General features: G+C 40.4%; 1 protein-coding gene across 2 annotated transcripts in view; it reads left to right on the top strand.

Moving 5' to 3' along the window:
• CAMKMT (calmodulin-lysine N-methyltransferase) overlaps positions 1-19,032 on the top strand; it is a 231,463-nt gene that overhangs the window by 186,733 nt on the left and 25,698 nt on the right. For both annotated transcript variants that reach the window (XM_083433145.1, XM_083433146.1), the window contains 3 exons: positions 2,546-2,600; positions 3,712-3,775; positions 8,648-8,708. In XM_083433145.1, the coding sequence (XP_083289271.1) occupies positions 2,546-2,600; positions 3,712-3,775; positions 8,648-8,708 (180 nt within the window). The remainder of the gene's footprint in view (positions 1-2,545; positions 2,601-3,711; positions 3,776-8,647; positions 8,709-19,032) is intronic.

Raw genomic sequence — 19,032 nt, 5'->3', positions numbered from 1 at the left:
AAGACAGATGGATATCAGCAACAACAACAGTTGTTGTTGTTGTTGTTTAGTCGTTTAGTCATGTCTGACTCTTCGTGACCCCATGGACCAGAGCACGCCAGGCACTCCTGTCTTCCACTGCCTCCCGCAGTTTGGTCAAACTCATGTTCGTATCTTCGAGAACACTGTCCAACCATCTCGTCCTCTGTCGTCCCCTTCTCCTTGCGCCCTCCATCTTTCCCTTTTCCAGGGAGTCTTTTCTTCTCATGAGGTGGCCAAAGTATTGGAGCCTCAGCTTCATGATCTGTCCTTCCAATGAGCACTCAGGGCCAATTTCCTTAAGAATGGATAGGTTTGATCTTCTTGCAGTCCATGGGACTCTCAAGAGTCTCCTCCAGCACCATAATTCAAAAGCATCAATTCTTCAGCCTTCTTTATGGTCCATCTCTCACTTCCAACAACAACAGTATAAATGTAAATTTTCCAAAGGCAGACTTCTACAATGTCCTTGTCATGAGTTTGCTGTAAAACAAAACCAAACCCAAATGAGCATTATACCAAATATATTGGGTTTCTTGTCCCCCACACCCCACTAGTCTCCAGTAGCTTGCTATGTGCAGTTCCAAGTGCTTGTGTTGAAGCATGGGTGGTATTCAACTAGTCCTATTGAAATTATTAGACCTAACTTACCCATGTTCATTAATTTCAGTGGGTCTACTCTGAGTAAAATTTAATTGAATCCCATAACTTTCAGACACCTCCTTTATGTTTGAAATGAATAAACAAACCTTATCAAAACTTACAAAACATCGTTCCCATACTGATGTGTATCTCTGTTGTTGTTGTTGTTGATTGAATTTATATACCACCCTATACCCAGAGGTCTCAGGGTGGTTCACAGAACAAAATCAAAATATAAAACAAAATATATAATCGAAATAAAAACAACAACCCAATAACCCTCTTCCCCAAAACCTCCATTTTAAAAGGGCATAGGATGTCAATCAAATCAACTGAAGGCCTGGTTAGAAAGGAATGATTTTGCCTGGCACCTAAAAGTGTATAATGAAGGCACCAGGTGAACTTCCCTGGGGAGAGCATTCCGCAGACAGGGAGCCACTGCAGACAAGGCCCGTTCTTGTGTTGCCACCCTCCGGACCTCTCAAGGAGGAGGCACACATAGAAGGGCCTCAGGATATGATCTCAGGGTCCGCGTAGGTTCATATGGAAAGAGGCGGTCCTTGAGGTATTACGGTCCTGAGCAATTTAAGGCTTTATAAAACCAGCATTTTTAATTGCACCCAGAAACTAATTGGTAGCAAGTGCAGTCGGACCAGGATCAGTGTAATATGCTCAAACTGTCTACAAGGAAAAGTCAGCCTGTGTTCTTACTGGTTGCTCCTTAGTTATCACTTCCATGAGGAGGCTCACCAAAAGCTTAGCCCTAAACACTTTTAGGAGTGATCTGACTACTTTATTTATTTAGGAATTTTATGAAAATATTTTTATTATTTTTCTTTGTGTGGTTTCCATTCTAGTATATTTTATGCTATACAATAGAACTCGTAACCTGCCTTGAATTATTTTTATCCACCAAGAGTTTTAAATATCCCAGCAAATGTCTATCATAAAATGGTATTTTCTTGCATAAAGGTTGTGGCTGCCAATGAACTTTGAAATAAATTAATAAAAATGTGCACATCAGAGACTTAGCATTCTCATTTGTCATCTTTAAGGAAACAACCGATGTTGCACAAACTTTTTGATTTTTACTCTATGGGCACCAGTCAAAGCTTACTTACTTTTGAACAATCCCACAGATATCAATGGGACTTTCTTAAAAGCAAATTTACTTGGCACAAAGCAGTTGTGCTAAGAGGGGTTTTTTAAAAAAACAAAAAACAAGTAGGATCTTTTGTAGGCCAGTTGTAATTAAAGTGCTAATTATGAGCTAAATTTTCCACCTGTGCATAGCAAAGAAAGAAAGAAAGAAAGAAAGAAAGAAAGAAAGAAAGAAAGAAAGACACACAGCTGAGGTGTGTACTTTATTTTAAATGTCAGAGTTTCTGTTACAAATTTCAACTATTTCATTCCATCGTTCTCCAGAGGGTGGGAGCAAGAGTGAGCGGGAGAAATTATATTAATTCTTTCATTTACTTGTCTAACTGTTTTTGAACGGATGAATGTGAATTAACAGTGTTATCCTTTCCTAACAATTATCTTTCGTTACTCTAGCTAGTTTAGTTCTAAAAGACAGTGCCATTGACAAGGAATGGTTGGGGGGGAGGGAGAGAACCTTCCCGGATTTTTTTTCAGCTCAGCGGTGGTAATGTTGCACTGAGCACTAATGAGGGAACCCCCACTGGTTTGCCTGCTTTGTGACTTTTCTATTTCATAATTATTTTTAAAACGCAAAACGACATGAGGTAGCCCGGTCATGCCTCTGCTACTTCCTGGTACCTCCGCGCCGCACTACAGATAGCAATTTGTTCTTGTAACATATATGTCTCTCTGGCCATTTTCATCTAATTTGTATGGGTTCTACCATTTCTTTTCTCTCTTTCAGGGGCCTTGCTGTGTGTGAGCTAGGGGGTGGCATGACATGCTTGGCTGGGCTTATGGTAGGTCTTTTCTCAATTCCAATCCTATTCAGAGGGAGGAACAAAGGGGAAAAAATGTTCCAGTGCCTCCAACTGCTGGGTCAGAGAACTGTCAACAGAATCAGCTGCGGTCAAGCTGCAGAGTCTTGAGAGACCTTCTAGATTGACTTGCTTTCGTATCATATTGATTTTATGGTTGCCTCGATGAGCAGAAACATTTTACCTCAGTGTAGTCAATATCTCTTGTTGTGACATTCCAGGCCACGTACGGTCTGTCTTTCATTGCCATAGCTGAAGCTTCCCCCCTCCTCAGATTATAGTCCCCCCCCCCCCATTTGCTAAGATACAGGAATAGCCTGGCGAATCACAGTTGGAGCACCATGATATAGCTGCTAATGTTTTGCCTGCATTATTACACCAACAAACATGATCCAGAGCTCTCGGTAATTAGATTCTTTTGAATTAGATTGGCCATTCAGGAGCGTCATTCACCATTCTCTGGGTTCTGAGTCATGTATTCAGGAGATATTATGTAGCAGTGCAGTGCATTAGACAAGTTTTTATGTCTCTACAAATAAAAGCATATTGTTACACTGATTGGCATTTGACAAACCTGTCGTTCTTACACAATGTGTCGAGGTTACAGCCCAATGTGCGAGCATGTCAAAGCTCACAAAAAAATTACCCTTACAAAGCCATCTGCCTGCAATGCAAAGTTATATGAAGGGCATCAGGCAGTCAGACAGAAGCAAGCTGAAAGGCAGAGTGACAGCCTCGTATGATGGCTCTACTAGATAAACAGAAGCCCGCAAATGAAAGCCTCTCAGAATACCATCATCCGCTGTCACAATGCAATTACGGAACAGAATGATAGCAAGATAGAGGCTCCCGCAAATGGAATGATAAAAGTATTGACTGATTTGATTGAATGATTAAAATAATGCAGACATAAAATGAAAAAAGATTGAAGACTGTTACAGAGAAATAGGTGAGGAAGCATGATACTGAAGGCTTGTCACTCCTGTCTTCACTTCCACACAGACAAGCATATTTGCTCATTGTTTGCTGTGCCTCTCTCTCTCTCTCTCTCTCTCTCTCTCTCTCTCTCTCTTCCCCCACCCCCACCTTCCAGGTTGCTATTTCTGCAGATGTCAAAGAAGTTCTGTTAACTGATGGAAATGAAAAGGCCATCAAAAGTATCCTTATTCAGATAGAAAACTGGTCTGTTGGACTCGTTCCTTTTTCACTACCTGAGCAACAATTGATATAAAAGGACAGCAAGGGGTCCATATAATAATATATGCATACATACACATACCCACTGTAAGTAATTAAAAATATATAATGTTATTAAATAGATTTACAGTGTTCCCTAGGGGGGAAATCACACCCCCTTTTACATTAAAAAAGAAATGTGCTTGTTCTGAAAGAAAGAATCAAGAAACATGATAAATACTGATCCCATGTTATGTAAGTATTCAAATCAGTTCTGTTTAAAGTTATACAACAGCAGACCTTACAATTCCAGTTTTACGGATTTTCCAGTTGCTGGTCTACTTCACATTGGTTTTGCTTCAAGATATTGACATTTTATATTGAATAAATATATATGTTACATATATATTTACTCAGAGTGATATCCAAAATTAGTCATACTCATAGTAGACTCAATTATTTCAGTGGGTCTTCTCTGAGTATCACTTAATTGGATATTATTCCAGCTTCTACTTTTTGTTTATGTTTAGACCATGTACACATAATATCACTTTTCCCTAACTTCATGCAAGATGCATCTCAGTTCATTACCAGTTGCCCAGTATTTCTCTTAAAACAAGGTTTTCAAATACCACTTTTCATTCTTGTATTGGAATACATTTTATTAAATCTAATTAGTACATATGCAGGTAAACAAATTTGCACTTTAATATGACTGCAAATTATTCCCTCTCAGTTAACTAAGTGTCTACAATAGCATACAAGCTAAGTCCCATAGTGAATATTAATGACTGTTAGAAATTGAGAGGGGAACGCAGAAGGTATCTGTTTGCTTTGGTTCTTGACGATAATGACATTTGCATGTTAGGGGTCTTCATTTAGTGGCAGAATACTGGCATGTCAAAGTTATGGAGAAATCTCTTTGTTAGTATTCACAAGATAGGTCCTTTCCCCCTCAATTTTATTTAATTCTGTTGTGAGGTTGTTGTTTTTTAAGGGAAACAATGTGTGCTTACAGTATGCATACAATGGTCATGTAAGGATATCGACAATCAGACTTCAAGAACACTGTGCCCTCTTTGGGGGACCTCAATACAGCTATATCTGTGTCAAATTCTTGGAGAATTCAGAGATGAAGGCAGTCCTAGGCACTTATCCCATCTTTTAAGAATGTGACACACAGATGCTTTAAAATGGGGGTAGGGGTGAAAGGGGAAGGGGGTATTTTCCCTCTTATAATATTAAGCCAGGAAAATGTTGTTGATTTTTTTTCCTACCTAGAATCTACAGTTTTGCAGTGTGCCATATAATTATGCATTATACTGTTGCTTTCTCTAGTACCTCTGTAAAAGATGTACATGAGGAAAACATTTTTAAGAATCAATAGAGTTGAATCAGGATATATTATAACCATCTGAACTTATTTATCCTGGCTGATATTTTGCTTCCACTTTTAGATTTTTAGAATCACAAATTAAGCACCAGATAGCTTTAACAGTATCTCGCAGGTCTATTATAAAGTTTTCTTGCAGAAATCCTTTGTGTCATCCAATGATCTATTATGCGAATAGAACTTTTTTTAAAAAACCAATTTTTTAGGAGTTTTGGATTTTGCAAAGCAAATCTGCCGTGACAATCTGGTTGTTTTCTGTTTCTCTATATGGTCAAAATATACTGCTTTGAAACAATCAGTTATCAAATATACTTTAGATTAATCACTGCCCATATCAACCCACTGAATTGCAGCTGAGGGCAGAACATAAACAAAAATATTACTGACTTCACACTTACATGGAAATAACACAAAAATCAGATGAATTTATTAAATGTTTTAGTATTAACTTGCAAAGCTGTTAAAATGCACAATAACTTTCAATGCCATTGTCAGGATGCTTGAATAAAGATTTGTACTCAACTACAAACTTCCCTAAGCAAATACGTTTCAAAAATTGTCGATTCTGTGATGGGGGGGTTACAAAGTGCTTTGTTTTGTGCTCTGTTGTTGAGCTATTAAATTAAAATTCCCTTATTGTTTAAAATTAGAGTTTACCTTTGTCCTTTAAATTTCTTTAAAACTTATAAATTATATGCCACTTACTATATATATATATATATAGTCAAAATGGTGTCAACCCAGGAAGAGAGAAAATCACAGTCAGAAGCCGGGAAATCACTAAGCAAGCCTGCTAATTATTCTTAATGGGCAAGATGAACACATTAAGAAACAAATGAATACATCAGCGAAATGTAATTGAAAATCGACCTGGCAATAGTGCTTTGCATCTGAGCATTCACTTTTATATTATCATCATTGTTATACTTATTATTGTTGCTATTATTAGCATTATTCATAGAGGATATCTAGGGGCCCTGCTTTTGTGTAGTTTTGAATTTGTTGGTGGTGGTGGGATTTGATTTACCTTTTTACTCCCTCCCCCCCAAAAAACCCCCACTGAGGGTATTGTGTCCCATCAGTCTTTGATGGGTTTATTGTCAATTCATTTGTGAGAGTAATAATTTCATTTACTACAGGGATGTCAAAGCATGTGCTCTCTTAATACAAAATCAATATATATCAGGTATAAGGAACACAGAAGCCGGCTTTCATATTAACTATTCCAGTTTTTAAGCAATCTCTTTCCCTATTGTATAACATTTAGGGGTACTTTTAACAATAAAACTTCAGTGTGTTGTCGTGCGCCATGCAAACATGAATGTATTCTTTTTAAAACTCTGCCACTGCTCATATAGCACCATATTATGGTATAAGAAGCTATAATGTATAGCTGCACCTCCTAATCTGCACTGAAATTAAATTACACTTGTTAGTAATTGCATTGCATAGTAACACTACTGTTTTATTAATGTATTATTTTGTCTTAAAATTGTATTTCCGACTTTTTATAGTTTTATGGCTCTATTAGTAGTCAAATCAATTGCCAAAGGAAAAAAGGAAATGTGTTAAAGGTGAATTTGGTAATGTACCTGAACATCAAATTTGTATTTTCTAAATTTTAATGAAATAATGATCTGAAATTCATACCTTGGTCCACTCTACAAATTTCTTAGCCAGATCTCATTCTGAAAGTTATGTGGTATATTTAAACTATTTGCACTAATGTAAATACAGCTGAGAACTTACACATTCACTGATGGAGACTTTCAAGGAGGAAAAATGGTTTGGGGAGCTGCTTAAAAGTGATCTGTATTTTAGCTCTTTGTTTATCGTGTACTTATGAATTGAAATATGGTATCTAGAAATGTGAGACAAGCTTAGAGTGTATTACAATATCCACAATGCAATACCCCCCCCCACAAAAACTAGCTGTAAACATATCCTATGTAGAAGTTATTTTGATTTCAGTAACAAATGTTTGTGCAAGTGTGTAGGATGTAGTTGGATGCAGGTCTGAACCTTTCAGGATTACACAACTAAAACAAAATTATAGAAGGCAATTTTTAAAAAAAGTATGTGATGTTTTATTCACATATTTGCTTAATTAACCAAATAATACATAATTCTTTATGATATTAGTCGTGTCCTTTCTTTTCTCTATTATTTGGATCATGGTGTTACACAGAACACCATGGAAACATGTCAAAAAAATAATAATCCAAAACCCAGAGGGCTTTTTTTAATGTATTTTTCACAGCAACAACATTATCTCTACTGTTTTGTTACACACACACACACACACACACACACACAAATGTCTGTTACGTTCATAAACTTCATTATTATGGCTTTCTGAGCCTCTGTTACTCTCAACGGTGATGCATTAGAGAAATGTGTTTTTCTTTGCAAACGCCGCTAATGTGATTTGCAAGCTGCTCCTGCGGCAACTATATCCATGCCAGTGCTACAAGCACCACTATGCTGGGATTCCCCACAAGTCTATGTGTTTCATAATAGCATTGCTATTTGTGTTTCACACATAAATCAGTGAGAATGGGAATGGGGATAACTCACCTAGGACAACTCCCCTAACAATATTATTATAACCTCTATGTCAGCGCAAGTCTACCTGCTAAATATAAAGCAGCCTGTTGACCTCACATTATCACTGGTCAACGACATAGCAGGATTGAATTGCTACTCTTGCCTCATACAAAACCCTGCTGTAGCTACTTCAGGGTAAGCCATTTTGCATGGTTTTTAAGGCCGGTGTTGAAGGCAATTCAAAGCATGTATGTCTGGAAGGATGCTCTCCTGGTTTTGAGGCTAGGCAGTAATTCAAAACAGAAGTGGGTTTTCTTGAAAGTCGTGGGACTGGTTTCCAAGCAAATGGGATAAGGATGGAGGTACTGGCTTTCTTCAGGAGGAAGAGTAGAATAACAATTTAATAAACAACAATAACAGGCAACTTTCAATAATTTCTCAGTTCACTGGTTCCAATGAGGAAGTGTTGATAGTTTGCCAGGAATGATGGTGAGAAAGAGGAGGCTAACAGACTGATGTATACCCCAGGGTGATTTGACTTTGGGGTGATTTCTTCTGTAATCCAGAGTACATGTGTTTAAGGGCAAGTTCAGGGGTTATCAGCCTGGTCCCTACCGCCCACTAGTGGGCGTTTCAGGATTCTAGGCTGGCGGTTGGGGGTTCTACGGCACAACCTGGGACTGATGGAGTTGGAGTCTGACAACATCTGAAGGTCACCACATTGACTTACCCCCCATCTGAGCATGATGCAGTGGTCCCCATATTGATTAAGCGAGATTAAGTGGCAGCTCTTGCGCATGTGTGCTCATAATATGTAATAATGACTATGGTTGCAGAAATATTTGGCGTGAAAAATGAGTAGCTTTTGATCCGTCAGTTTTATTTTATGGATGATTCTTAACCAGTGTTCTAGATGTAAGCGATATAATCAGAAGAAACCAAAAGAAGTTCAGAACCCAAGCAGTCTCAAGCTGGTAAGACACTTCTTATGTTTCTTTTACATTGTTTCTGTATGACTTTTTACCCATGCTAAATGAAAGTAGGATGAGGATGAAGTGCTGGCTCGTTTTCAGACTTGTGCTTGGCTCTCACTTGGAATCAATTTTGTCAGACAAAAATTATATACCAGTCTAGCATGTATTGACTGAACACTTAGCTTTTTATGTTAATCCAAACTGCTTTTATTCAAAATTCTGAAACATATATTGCTTTGCATGCATAAGAAAAAGTAACTTGTGCTACACATCATCTACCTTTAGCTACATGCAAAAACGTCATTTTTAGTACTGGCCACAGTGGTGTAGTGGTCAAATTTGATTCCAGGAGGCCATCATGACATCCCACATAAACATACCCCAAAGGAGAGTCCCCAGATAGAGGCAGCTGTGTCGACCCATTATTACACATAGGTAAACCCAGATGTATCACACCAACAAGCAGCAGTACACAGCGTAAAATCTGATTTATTAGACTCAGTATGACTGCGATCCTGTGCATTGTCTTCTGGGATGAAGGTCCCTTGAACTCAGTGGTGCTTACTTCTGACGGCATATAGAGTCAGTTCGTAAGACACATAGAGCTTTAACAAAAGATCTTCAACCAGCTGAAATGCAACCCTTAGCTTTTCGTTAGAAATGCAAGCAAGCCTGGAAAGAAGGGTTGCCATTTTAATTGCTAACATTAAGTAGGGACCCCTTCAAGGAAAAGAGAAGAAGGGAGGGCCAGAGGTCACTGGTTGAGGTCTCCTCTGCATGCAGAAGGTCCCACTTTCAATCATTGACATCTCTGGCTGAGAGGGACTCACATCTATAATCCTGGGGACCTGCTGCCAGTTTGTGAAGACGATACTGAACTAAATGAACTGATGGAACGATCTGACTCAGATTCCTATGTTCCTGTGGAGTATTCAGCACTACTTGGTTATTTCCCTCATTCTCTGACTTCCTCTATGCTAATCTGTCACAAAAACTTGAAAACCTCAATAATACCTCATTCGCTTTGCCTCAGCATCATCACTTCTGCTGTGAAAGATGTCCTACACAGGATTCCCCCTCTGCTACTACAATAAAATAAATACTACTACTACTACTACTACTACTATTACTACTACAACTAATAATAATAATAAATACTTCACTGATGGCCATAATCAAACCACTATACTCAGCACTATTCCTGCTGAAGGATGTGTGAAGAGCATGAAGAAGCGTTCACTAAAATATGTATTTAGCAGACACTACTAAGTGATTCAGGGACGCGGGTGGCGCTGTGGGTTAAACCACAGAGCCTAGGACTTGCCGATCAGAAGGTCGGTGGTTCGAATCCCCGCAACGGGGTGAGCTCCCTGCTCCTGCCAACCTAGCAGTTCGAAAGCACGTCAAAGTGCAAGTAGATAGGTACCGCTCCGGCGGGAAGGTAAACAGCGTTTCCGTGTGCTGCTCTGGTTCGCCAGAAGCGGCTTAGTCATGCTGGCCACATGACCCGGAAGCTGTACGCCAGCTCCCTCGGCCAATAAAGCGAGATGAGCGCCGCAACCCCAGAGTTGGCCACGACTGGAGCTAATGGTCAGGGGTCCCTTTACCTTTACCTTTACTAAGTGATTCACCACAAACTAGACATGTTTATTTTTCCTCAGGGGCTGTTACAGCTAGAGACAGAACTGGATTGCCCTTACACTGTAATTAATCTATGTTTAAGAAAGCAATTAATGTCTGAAGCTACCATATACTAAGTCAGACCACTGTCAGTCCAGGTCAGTATTAGCTATTCTTGCCAAGGTTAGCTCTTGCTACTTGAAGATCATTTTGAATGTAGGTGCTTGTGATTGAAACTGGGTCCTTAGGAATGCAGCGTAATGTACTGTTACTGAACCGTTTCTATCAAAAGATTCAGATGAAAACATGTTTGAGGCCGGGAAATGTTTTCTTCCTCTGCTCTAACTGTCTCTCTGCCTTGCTTGGAGGCCGCAACACAACTCAGTGGTAGACCACCTGCTTTGTATGACAAAGATTTAGGTTCCAATCTACCTTCTCTGTCCTAGAGCAAGGCTGTTGAAGTCCAGCTGCAGCCTGCTTTGATGTTTGAGGTTAAGGGTCTAAATGGAATAGCCAGAACCAATGTTGTATAGGTCTGTTTTAGGCCCATTTTAATGGGCATTTACTTAATATTTCAGTTCCCACTTGGAAGCAAAACCATTGGGCAGCTTAAAGCAATTGTTCCTTTTTTATCATATGTACCGAACTGAATACAATCCCATATCATTTCAGGTTCCAAGCATCCAAAATAAGTGCTTTTCTTAAGACCTTAAACACCTCTGATTTCAGCTCACTGTGAACAGACCTCTGTTTTCTTTCATGCACACCCATATGTAGGTTTCAAATTGCCATGTAGTGTGTGCAAGACTTCATCTCTTGTCAAGATTTACAACCTGGTCTTTTAGATATCAATCAAAAGCACATTTTCAACAATGTCCTCATTTACATTTATCTAATGTTTAAGGTCATTTGTGATCATTTGAGTGTATTTCAGCATATGGAATCAGTGAATAATAGATTTCAGCTCCATGCTGTGAAGAAAGATTGTGTTTTTACAAGACATAATGTTGTTTACTGGGTGTTAATAATCACTAATTAATAAACATATCTAGATTTCTAAAATGTTGCATTTTCTGTGATGGAAATGTCAAGTGTTTAACTTGCTGAGTGCAATAGCATTTTCTTCCTTCTCTGCATAAAATAATTTAATTACAGAAAGATGTGCAATGTTGTACTGCAATATAGAGCACGTTGGTCTTTCCCATTTTGGTACCTATAGATTCCCATTCAAATATTTCATATCAATAAAAACTATTTATAACATAGTCTGTGCTATACTACCATAAAACAATTTGAATTGTGCAAATATAAATTTTGACTAACATCCTTTTACCCATTTTACTATTTTATTTCTATATCGTTGTCTAATATCTCTCTCCACCTGAAACATATATACTTGCAGGCAATTTCTACTGAAATTAACAGGAGCTTTTCTCCAACCAAATGAGTTTAAGCATATTTTCAATTAGTGAGTGGTCTTACTCAAAGTTGTGTAAACAGATAGTGGTTCCCTTGAAACCTAGGCCTTGGCTATATTTTAAAATCATTGCTGCACATATGCGTATCCCTAAGATAACATGTTCTCTGCTACAGAATTGAGCTCTATGACCAGATAGATCTGTTTGGTAGCTAGGATTTATGCTTTCTGAGTGGAACCCCTGTCAGGTTTTCGGTTACATTGCTACAGTCAGGTGCCTGCATCCTCACAATTAAAAAATTATTGGTGGTTCTGCCCTTCTCAAACTTCTGTGTAGGCTGTACATGGTATATTGGAGAAACAGTATCAACAATAGCCTTTTGTTTCCCGAATACCAAGGTCCCTATTTAGGTTGCGATACTATATTTTCTAGTGTATAGAATATAGTAATATAGTACTATAGTACTATATTTTATATTTTATAGGGGATGCGAGTGACACTGTGGTCTAAACCACTGAGCCTCTTGGGCTTGCTGATCAAAAGGTCGGCAGTTCGAATCCCCGCGATGGGGTGAGCTCCCGTTGCTCGGTCCCTGCTTCTGCCAACCTAGTAGTTTGAAAGCACATCAATAAATAGATAAATAGGTACCGCTCCAGCAGGAAGGTAAATGGCGTTTCTGTGCACTGCTCTGGTTTCGCCAGAAGTGGCTTAGTCATGCTGGCCACATGACCCAGAAAAACTGTCTGCGGACAAAGGCCAGTTCCCTCGGCCAGTAAAGTGAGATGAGCGCTGCAACCCCAGAGTCGTTCACGACTGGAATTAACAGTGAGGGGTCCCTTTACCTTTACTATATTTTATGTTGAATGCCTGCCAAGCACATGTCTGTGTATAGGAGTGTAAGGCTCAGGGTGGGGGTGGAGTGCTTTCAAACAGTTATGGCCCATATGTCTCATACAAAATACAAAAGAGAGGCTGGCCAATTATGCTTCTTTATACATTTTATTAACCCATTACATCACACATTATGCCTTCCCCCTACATCCTCTATTTACCTTAACTGTTGGGGAATTCTTTCCCCACCCACCTTTCTATGAGAGAGCCCAGGATACTTCCCACCCTTTATTCAGGGTAGGATCACCTGCAGTCGAATTTCAGTGGGGTGGCTTCTCTAGCCTTATTATTTGAGTGCTAAGAGGAGTAGCCCTTCACTTCCTGGGCCTCCTCTCAGCTTGTGCCCAGAGGCTCCTTCTTCTGCCACTGACCACGCTATCTTTCTCACTTACATCTGGAAGATATTCAAGCAGGCACTTTACTGTCCTTGTCTTCTCTTGCCCTCTCTGCGATCTGGTTTTTCCCATTCTTTCTGGAACCGAACTCCCCCCTCTCTCCTGTGGGTGGTTCTGATCTCCTTCTCTTCCCAGGATGGAAGGCAGAAGCAGGATATGCACCCACAGGGTCCCAAGCCATATAGCAAGGCATCCTCCTGCCATTTCCAGGAGGCTTCCCTGGTGCCCACTGTGGGTTCTTTTCAAATTCCCCATAGGGGAAACCCAGCCTGCAGGTGCTGCTCCAACCATCTCCTTCTCCTCTTGGCTCCATCAGAGATGGATGGTCTGACTAAGACTGCTGCTAAACAGGTTGTTGCTGCTACTGCTGCTGTGTCTACTGGCAAGATGCCTGCCTTCCTCTACACACTCCCTCCCCGGAGCCTTCTTTTTTATTTATCAATTTCATAAAATTTATACAATGCTTGATTGTGTTCTTTAAAAAATACAAAAAACTTCAAAGCCGGTTTACAAAAAATAAAACAGGTCAATCAGGAAAAATTCGCAACCATACTTTAAAATACTAAAACAGACTAAAATTATCTCAACTTTCTAAGCATCTGGGTAGGCTCGTCTAAACAGGAATGATTTTAGCAGGCACCAAAATGAGTACAGAACACACGAAGACAAAGTCCAGATGAGGTCTGACTAGTGCAGAGTAAAGTTGAACTCTCATTTCCCATGTTTGGGAAACTATGGTACTATTAATGCTGCCTAAAAATTGCTTTAGCCCTTTTTTGTCACTGCATCACACTGCTAACTTGTGTTCAGCTTGTGATTGACTACAAACCCAATATACTTTTCATATATAGCCAGGTTTCCCTCATCCTATACCTGTGCAAAATGATTATGATTAACTAAACAATTTTTATTTCATTTGTCAATGATGCATTTTATTTTGTTAGCTTTGGCCCATTTTTATCAAGGTCTTTTTGAATTTTATTGGCGTATTATTGCCATGCTAGCTACTCTGACATTTATGTCATCTGCAAATCCCGTCATTGATTAAAATTTTGGAAAGTATTCATGGGTTCCATGTCATGGGTTGCCTGTCACAGGAATTATGTAGAATTCTAGTGTGCCTTTTCATTTCATTATCTATAGGTTGCCTACTTTATATTCACAATTTCAAAGCACCTATGATGGAATTAGTCAAGGTATTTAACCTTAGTGACCATACATGAAAGCGTAGAGAAGTTGTGTTTCCAATTTCACAGCCAGTTTTGTCTCACCTTCTCCCAAAGGCCTTTATGATGACCTTTCCAAAGGCCAGGCTAAGTTTCACAACTCTGCTGGAGATTTGTCATCACTGTGGGCTTTCCAGTAGCAAAGTGACCCATGATGACTTGAATATTGCCCATGAGAATTGGCAGCCAAGGCACAATAATCGGAACATCTGAGGTTGAACAGTTTTCCAGTAGCCCTGGGTGTAAATCAGGTGCTGATATCAAGGTCAGAGAAAGCAGCAGACTGCCTGACTGTAAACAAAGCACAGAAATGTACCTGATAAAAATAAACCACTTATTCTCAGAGTATATACAGGATATTGTCATAATCTCATTTCATCCTACCACAGGAGCATTTAAGATTTCTTGGTAATGCAACTGAAGATCTACAGTAACGGCACTTCAGATTTCTAAGTACCGGTACTTGGGGGGAAATGGATACCCTATTAATGAGAAATAATGTGTAACTTTAGATGTCCTTGGAAAGTCCTTGGAAAGTTACACTGTGAAGTGATAGACTGGAAGGCCATAGCTCAGTAGTAGGACATCTACTTTGCATACAGAAGGTCCCAGGATTAATCCCTGGCATCTCCAGGTGAGACTTGGAATGTACCCTGTCTGGAATCATGGAACACCGCCACCAGTCAATGTAGATAATATTGAGCTAGATGGAGCAAGGGTCTGACTCAGTATAATGCAGCTTCCTAGGGCCAAACAGAAGGTGCTGCTCCCCAGTAGCAGAGCACATGCTTTGCAGGTTTGAACCCTGACATTTCTGGAGAGCAATTGCCAGTAGACAGTCCTGATTTAAATGGACCAATAGTCCAGCTCTGTAAAAAGCAGCTTCCTAACAATCTTAGAATCTCCTCCACTTGGTGATAGGTAAAAAGGTAAAGGGACCCCTGACCATTAGGTCCAGTCGTGACCGACTCTGGGGTTGCGGCGCTCATCTTGGTTTATTGGCCGAGGGAGCCGGCGTACAGCTTCCGGGTCATGTGGCCAGCATGACTAAGCTGCTTCTGGCAAACCAGAGCAGTGCATGGAAACGCCGTTTATCTTCCCGCTGGAGCGGTATCTATTTATCTACTTGCACTAGCATGCTTTCGAACTGCTAGGTTGGCAGGAGCAGGGTCTGAGCAACGGGAGCTCACCCCGTCGCAGGGATTTGCCGACCTTCTGATCGGCAAGTCCTAGGCTCTGTGGTTTAACCTGCGTCCCTGCCCTGGTGATAGGTAGAGTGGTGCAAATAAAATGCGTAAGGAGTGCCACCAAGTTGGATGATATCTCAGGCACAGTGATCTTGTAAAGTCCTGTAATGGATTGCCTTGGACTGGCTTAGTCTGTCAGCACAGGGGACAGACATAGCAACTGGGATGATGCAGTTTCCTATATACCAGCTGCAAAGTTCATGACACATACGGTCTGAGAAAGTGTGCCACAGTTTATTCCTGTGTGGTCACTATATTGTCAATATTCAAGGCATCATGGGTCACTTTGCTACTGGAAAGCTATTCTGTCCCTCGAAAGGATGCCAGGGTTCTGTGAACAGCCTTTCCTGGTGCGTGGTGATATAAAGTTGTGCATCTTTGTATTCTCCTCAATTACCCTGGAGAGCTCTTGCCAGCTACCATAGACAGTCCTGAGCTAGATGGAGCAATGTTCTGAGTTGGTGTAAACCCATATTCCTATATTGTCTTTACTCTTCCAGGTTGTTAAGTGGCAATCTTTCCCAACACCTGCTGCTTCATCCCTTTAATCTGAAGTTCCCAGGGATTGAACCTGGGGAACCTTGGCATGTGAAACATGTGCTCTGCCCCCGTTCTGCAGTCCCTCTCCTTGCAAACGTAAAGCAAACAGAGAGAATGGTCTTAGCCTAGCCATCTACTTTATTTCATGGTCCTTCCCTGTCTCCAGCAATTGTGCAACCCAACAAGGACTGCACATGGTACTGTTTCTGCACATTTGAATGAGTCTTAAGTGCAGATAGGGCCTTCATCCTGCCTGAAGGAAGTCATCTCCCCCAAGTTGCCATCATATCTACCTGATGCTGAAGAGCTTGTTTTCCCCCCTCAGTGAAAACTACCAATATTTATGGAGAGAACATTGTTCTGCCAGAAGTTGGCAGAAGTAAAATAGGCACATGCTAGCCTTATCACCTGGTACAAGAGTTCAGGGTGTGGAAGGCTACAGATAAATCAAATATTAATTCTCAAGGTACTTCTTCTCAAAGCATTAGCTTCGCACTGTCATCAGTAAGAGTCTCTCTGGCTTGATCTAGTCATTTTAATCTGGTATATACTTGAAGGGCAATTTCAAATGAACCCTCAAGTACAATACCACTTCATTAAGCACATCTAAACTGTTCCTTGGTTTGAATCTGGTGCCTCAACCAAGAAAACAGGCTAAGAATGTCAACAATCTTCCCTCTCTGACCCCCTCTGGGTTCTGATTCCACTTTGTCATATCCTGAGTATCCTTGTCTTTTTAAGCTAAGCAAGGATATAAGGGAAGAACAGGTGATAGAAGGGAACAGAGAGAGATTTATTTAAAAACAATAAAAACCCTCAGTACCTTTTGAGCCACAGTACTTTATCAATATACTGGAAGTTTAAGATGTGTGTGTGTGTGTGTGTGTGTGTGCGCGCGCGCGCGCGCTGAATGTCTAGAAAACAGTGGATCAGAATAATAACTTCATTTCAAGTATTTGATCCAGATACTTTAGATTTAGTTTTTGTGGTGTGACATATTATTTCAGTTCTTCTCAAAATAGAAATCCCAGTGAAAAGTTTAGATATTTCAGTGTGCTACCAAGCCAGATTCAAGGTGCTCTTGCTAACATATAAGAACATGGGGTCTGACTATATGAAGAAATTACTGTTCCCGTATAGAATTGCCCCTTTGTTAAGATCAGAGGTCTTACAGGGAGCAGGAGCAGAAAGGAGAAGGAAGTTCTGTTGCAGAAGCAGAGGTCTGTTGTGCCAGCAGAACAGCAGTGTTGGATATAACCCTGTCTTCATTGTGTGGATCCCAATACTTAATTTACAGGGTAAAATATTTGCAACTTGGGGGGAATTTCTGGAAATCTTAGAAACTGTCATGGGTATCACAAAATACCCAATTCACAGAAGAAAAACTGTCAAAACTGACCTGCAAAAAAACCAACATGGGGAAAGCACTGTGCCCCCCCCCCCCAAGAGAAATTAAAAGGGCAGGAGCCTCACCCCAAACAGGCAACCCTCCAACCAACCAAAAACCACAAATGTAGATACACACAAACATAAACTGGGTAGTGGGGGACATAAACTTGGATTGGGTACTGTTTACAGATTTGTTAAAATTTAAGTGGCATATAAATTGTCCAATTTTATTTTATTTTTCAACTGTGATGCCCAGAGGCTATTCTCCTGGTGGTGGTGCTATTAGCTGAGGCACACTATATAGTAAACCCGGGGGGTGTATTTCCTATGGTGGCACCGGATGAATGGAACTCCCTGCCCTCAAAAATAAGGCAGGCCCAGCTGTGATCAACTTTTGATGCCTGCTTTAAAAAGACCTAGCTGTTTATTGAGGTGTTTGCTAGGTAATAATTCTCAGCTTGGGATAATTTCCAGCTTTGCTGACTATAGTGGATGGAATCTTAGAATCCTAGAGTTGTAGAGTTGAAAGTCACTCCAAGGATCATCTAGTCCAACCCCCTGCAATGTAGGAATCTCAGCTAAAGCATCCATGATAGATGGCTATCCAACCTCTGCTTAAAAACCTATAAGGAAGGAGAGTCCACAACCTCTTAAGGGACAGCTCTTACCGTTAAAAAGTTCTTCTAGATGTTTAGTGGGAATCTCCTTTCCTGTAACTTGAATCCATTGATTCGGGTCCTACCTTCCAGAGCAGGAGAAACCACGCTTGCTCCATCTTTCATATAACAGCCCTTGAGATATTTGAAGATGGTTCTCATATCTCCTCTCAGTCTCCTCTTTTCTAAGCTAAACATACCCAACTCCCTCAGCTGTTCCTCATAAGGCTTGATTATCCAGATGTTGATTATCTTGGTCACTGTCCTCTACTCATGTTCTAGTTTGTCAATATCCAGACCTGGACACAGTACTCCAGGTGTGGTCTGACCAAGGCAGGATAGAGCAGTACTATTATTTCCCTTGATCTGGATACTACTGTTGATGCAGCCAAGAATAGCATTAGCTTTTATTTTGCTGCTGCTTCATCACACGGTGGACTCGTGTTAAGCTTGTGGTCTACTAAGACCCCTAGATCCTTTTCACATGTGCTACTGGGAAGCCAGGTGTCCCCCATTTATGCAGCTGTCCTACGTAAGTATAGAACCTTACATTTGTCCCTATTGAAATTCATGTTGGTAGTTTAGGCCCAGTTCTCTAAACTAAGGTCATCTTGAATCCCAATTCTATCTTCTGCAGCATAAGCCACCCCTCTCAGTTTGGTGTCATCTGCAAATTTGATGAGGATCCCCTCAATTCCTTTGTCCAAGCCATTTTAAAGGCGTTGAACAACTACAGGCCCATGACAGATCCCTGTTGCACCCCATCTGTCACTTTTTTCCAGGATGACAAGGAACCATTAATGAGCACTCTTTGGGTTCGGTCAGTCAACCAGCTACAATGCCACCTAACAATTACAGTGGCTTAATGTTTTAATGTGTTTTGATTCTGCCACATTTTGTCTGAATTTGGGAAACCGCTTTGGTGTCACTAAAATGATGAGT

Source organism: Podarcis tiliguerta (assembly GCF_965153285.1).
Source record: "Podarcis tiliguerta genome assembly, chromosome: 3".
Lineage (NCBI taxonomy): Eukaryota > Metazoa > Chordata > Lepidosauria > Squamata > Lacertidae > Podarcis > Podarcis tiliguerta.
This window is presented reverse-complemented; position numbering and strand designations above follow the sequence as displayed.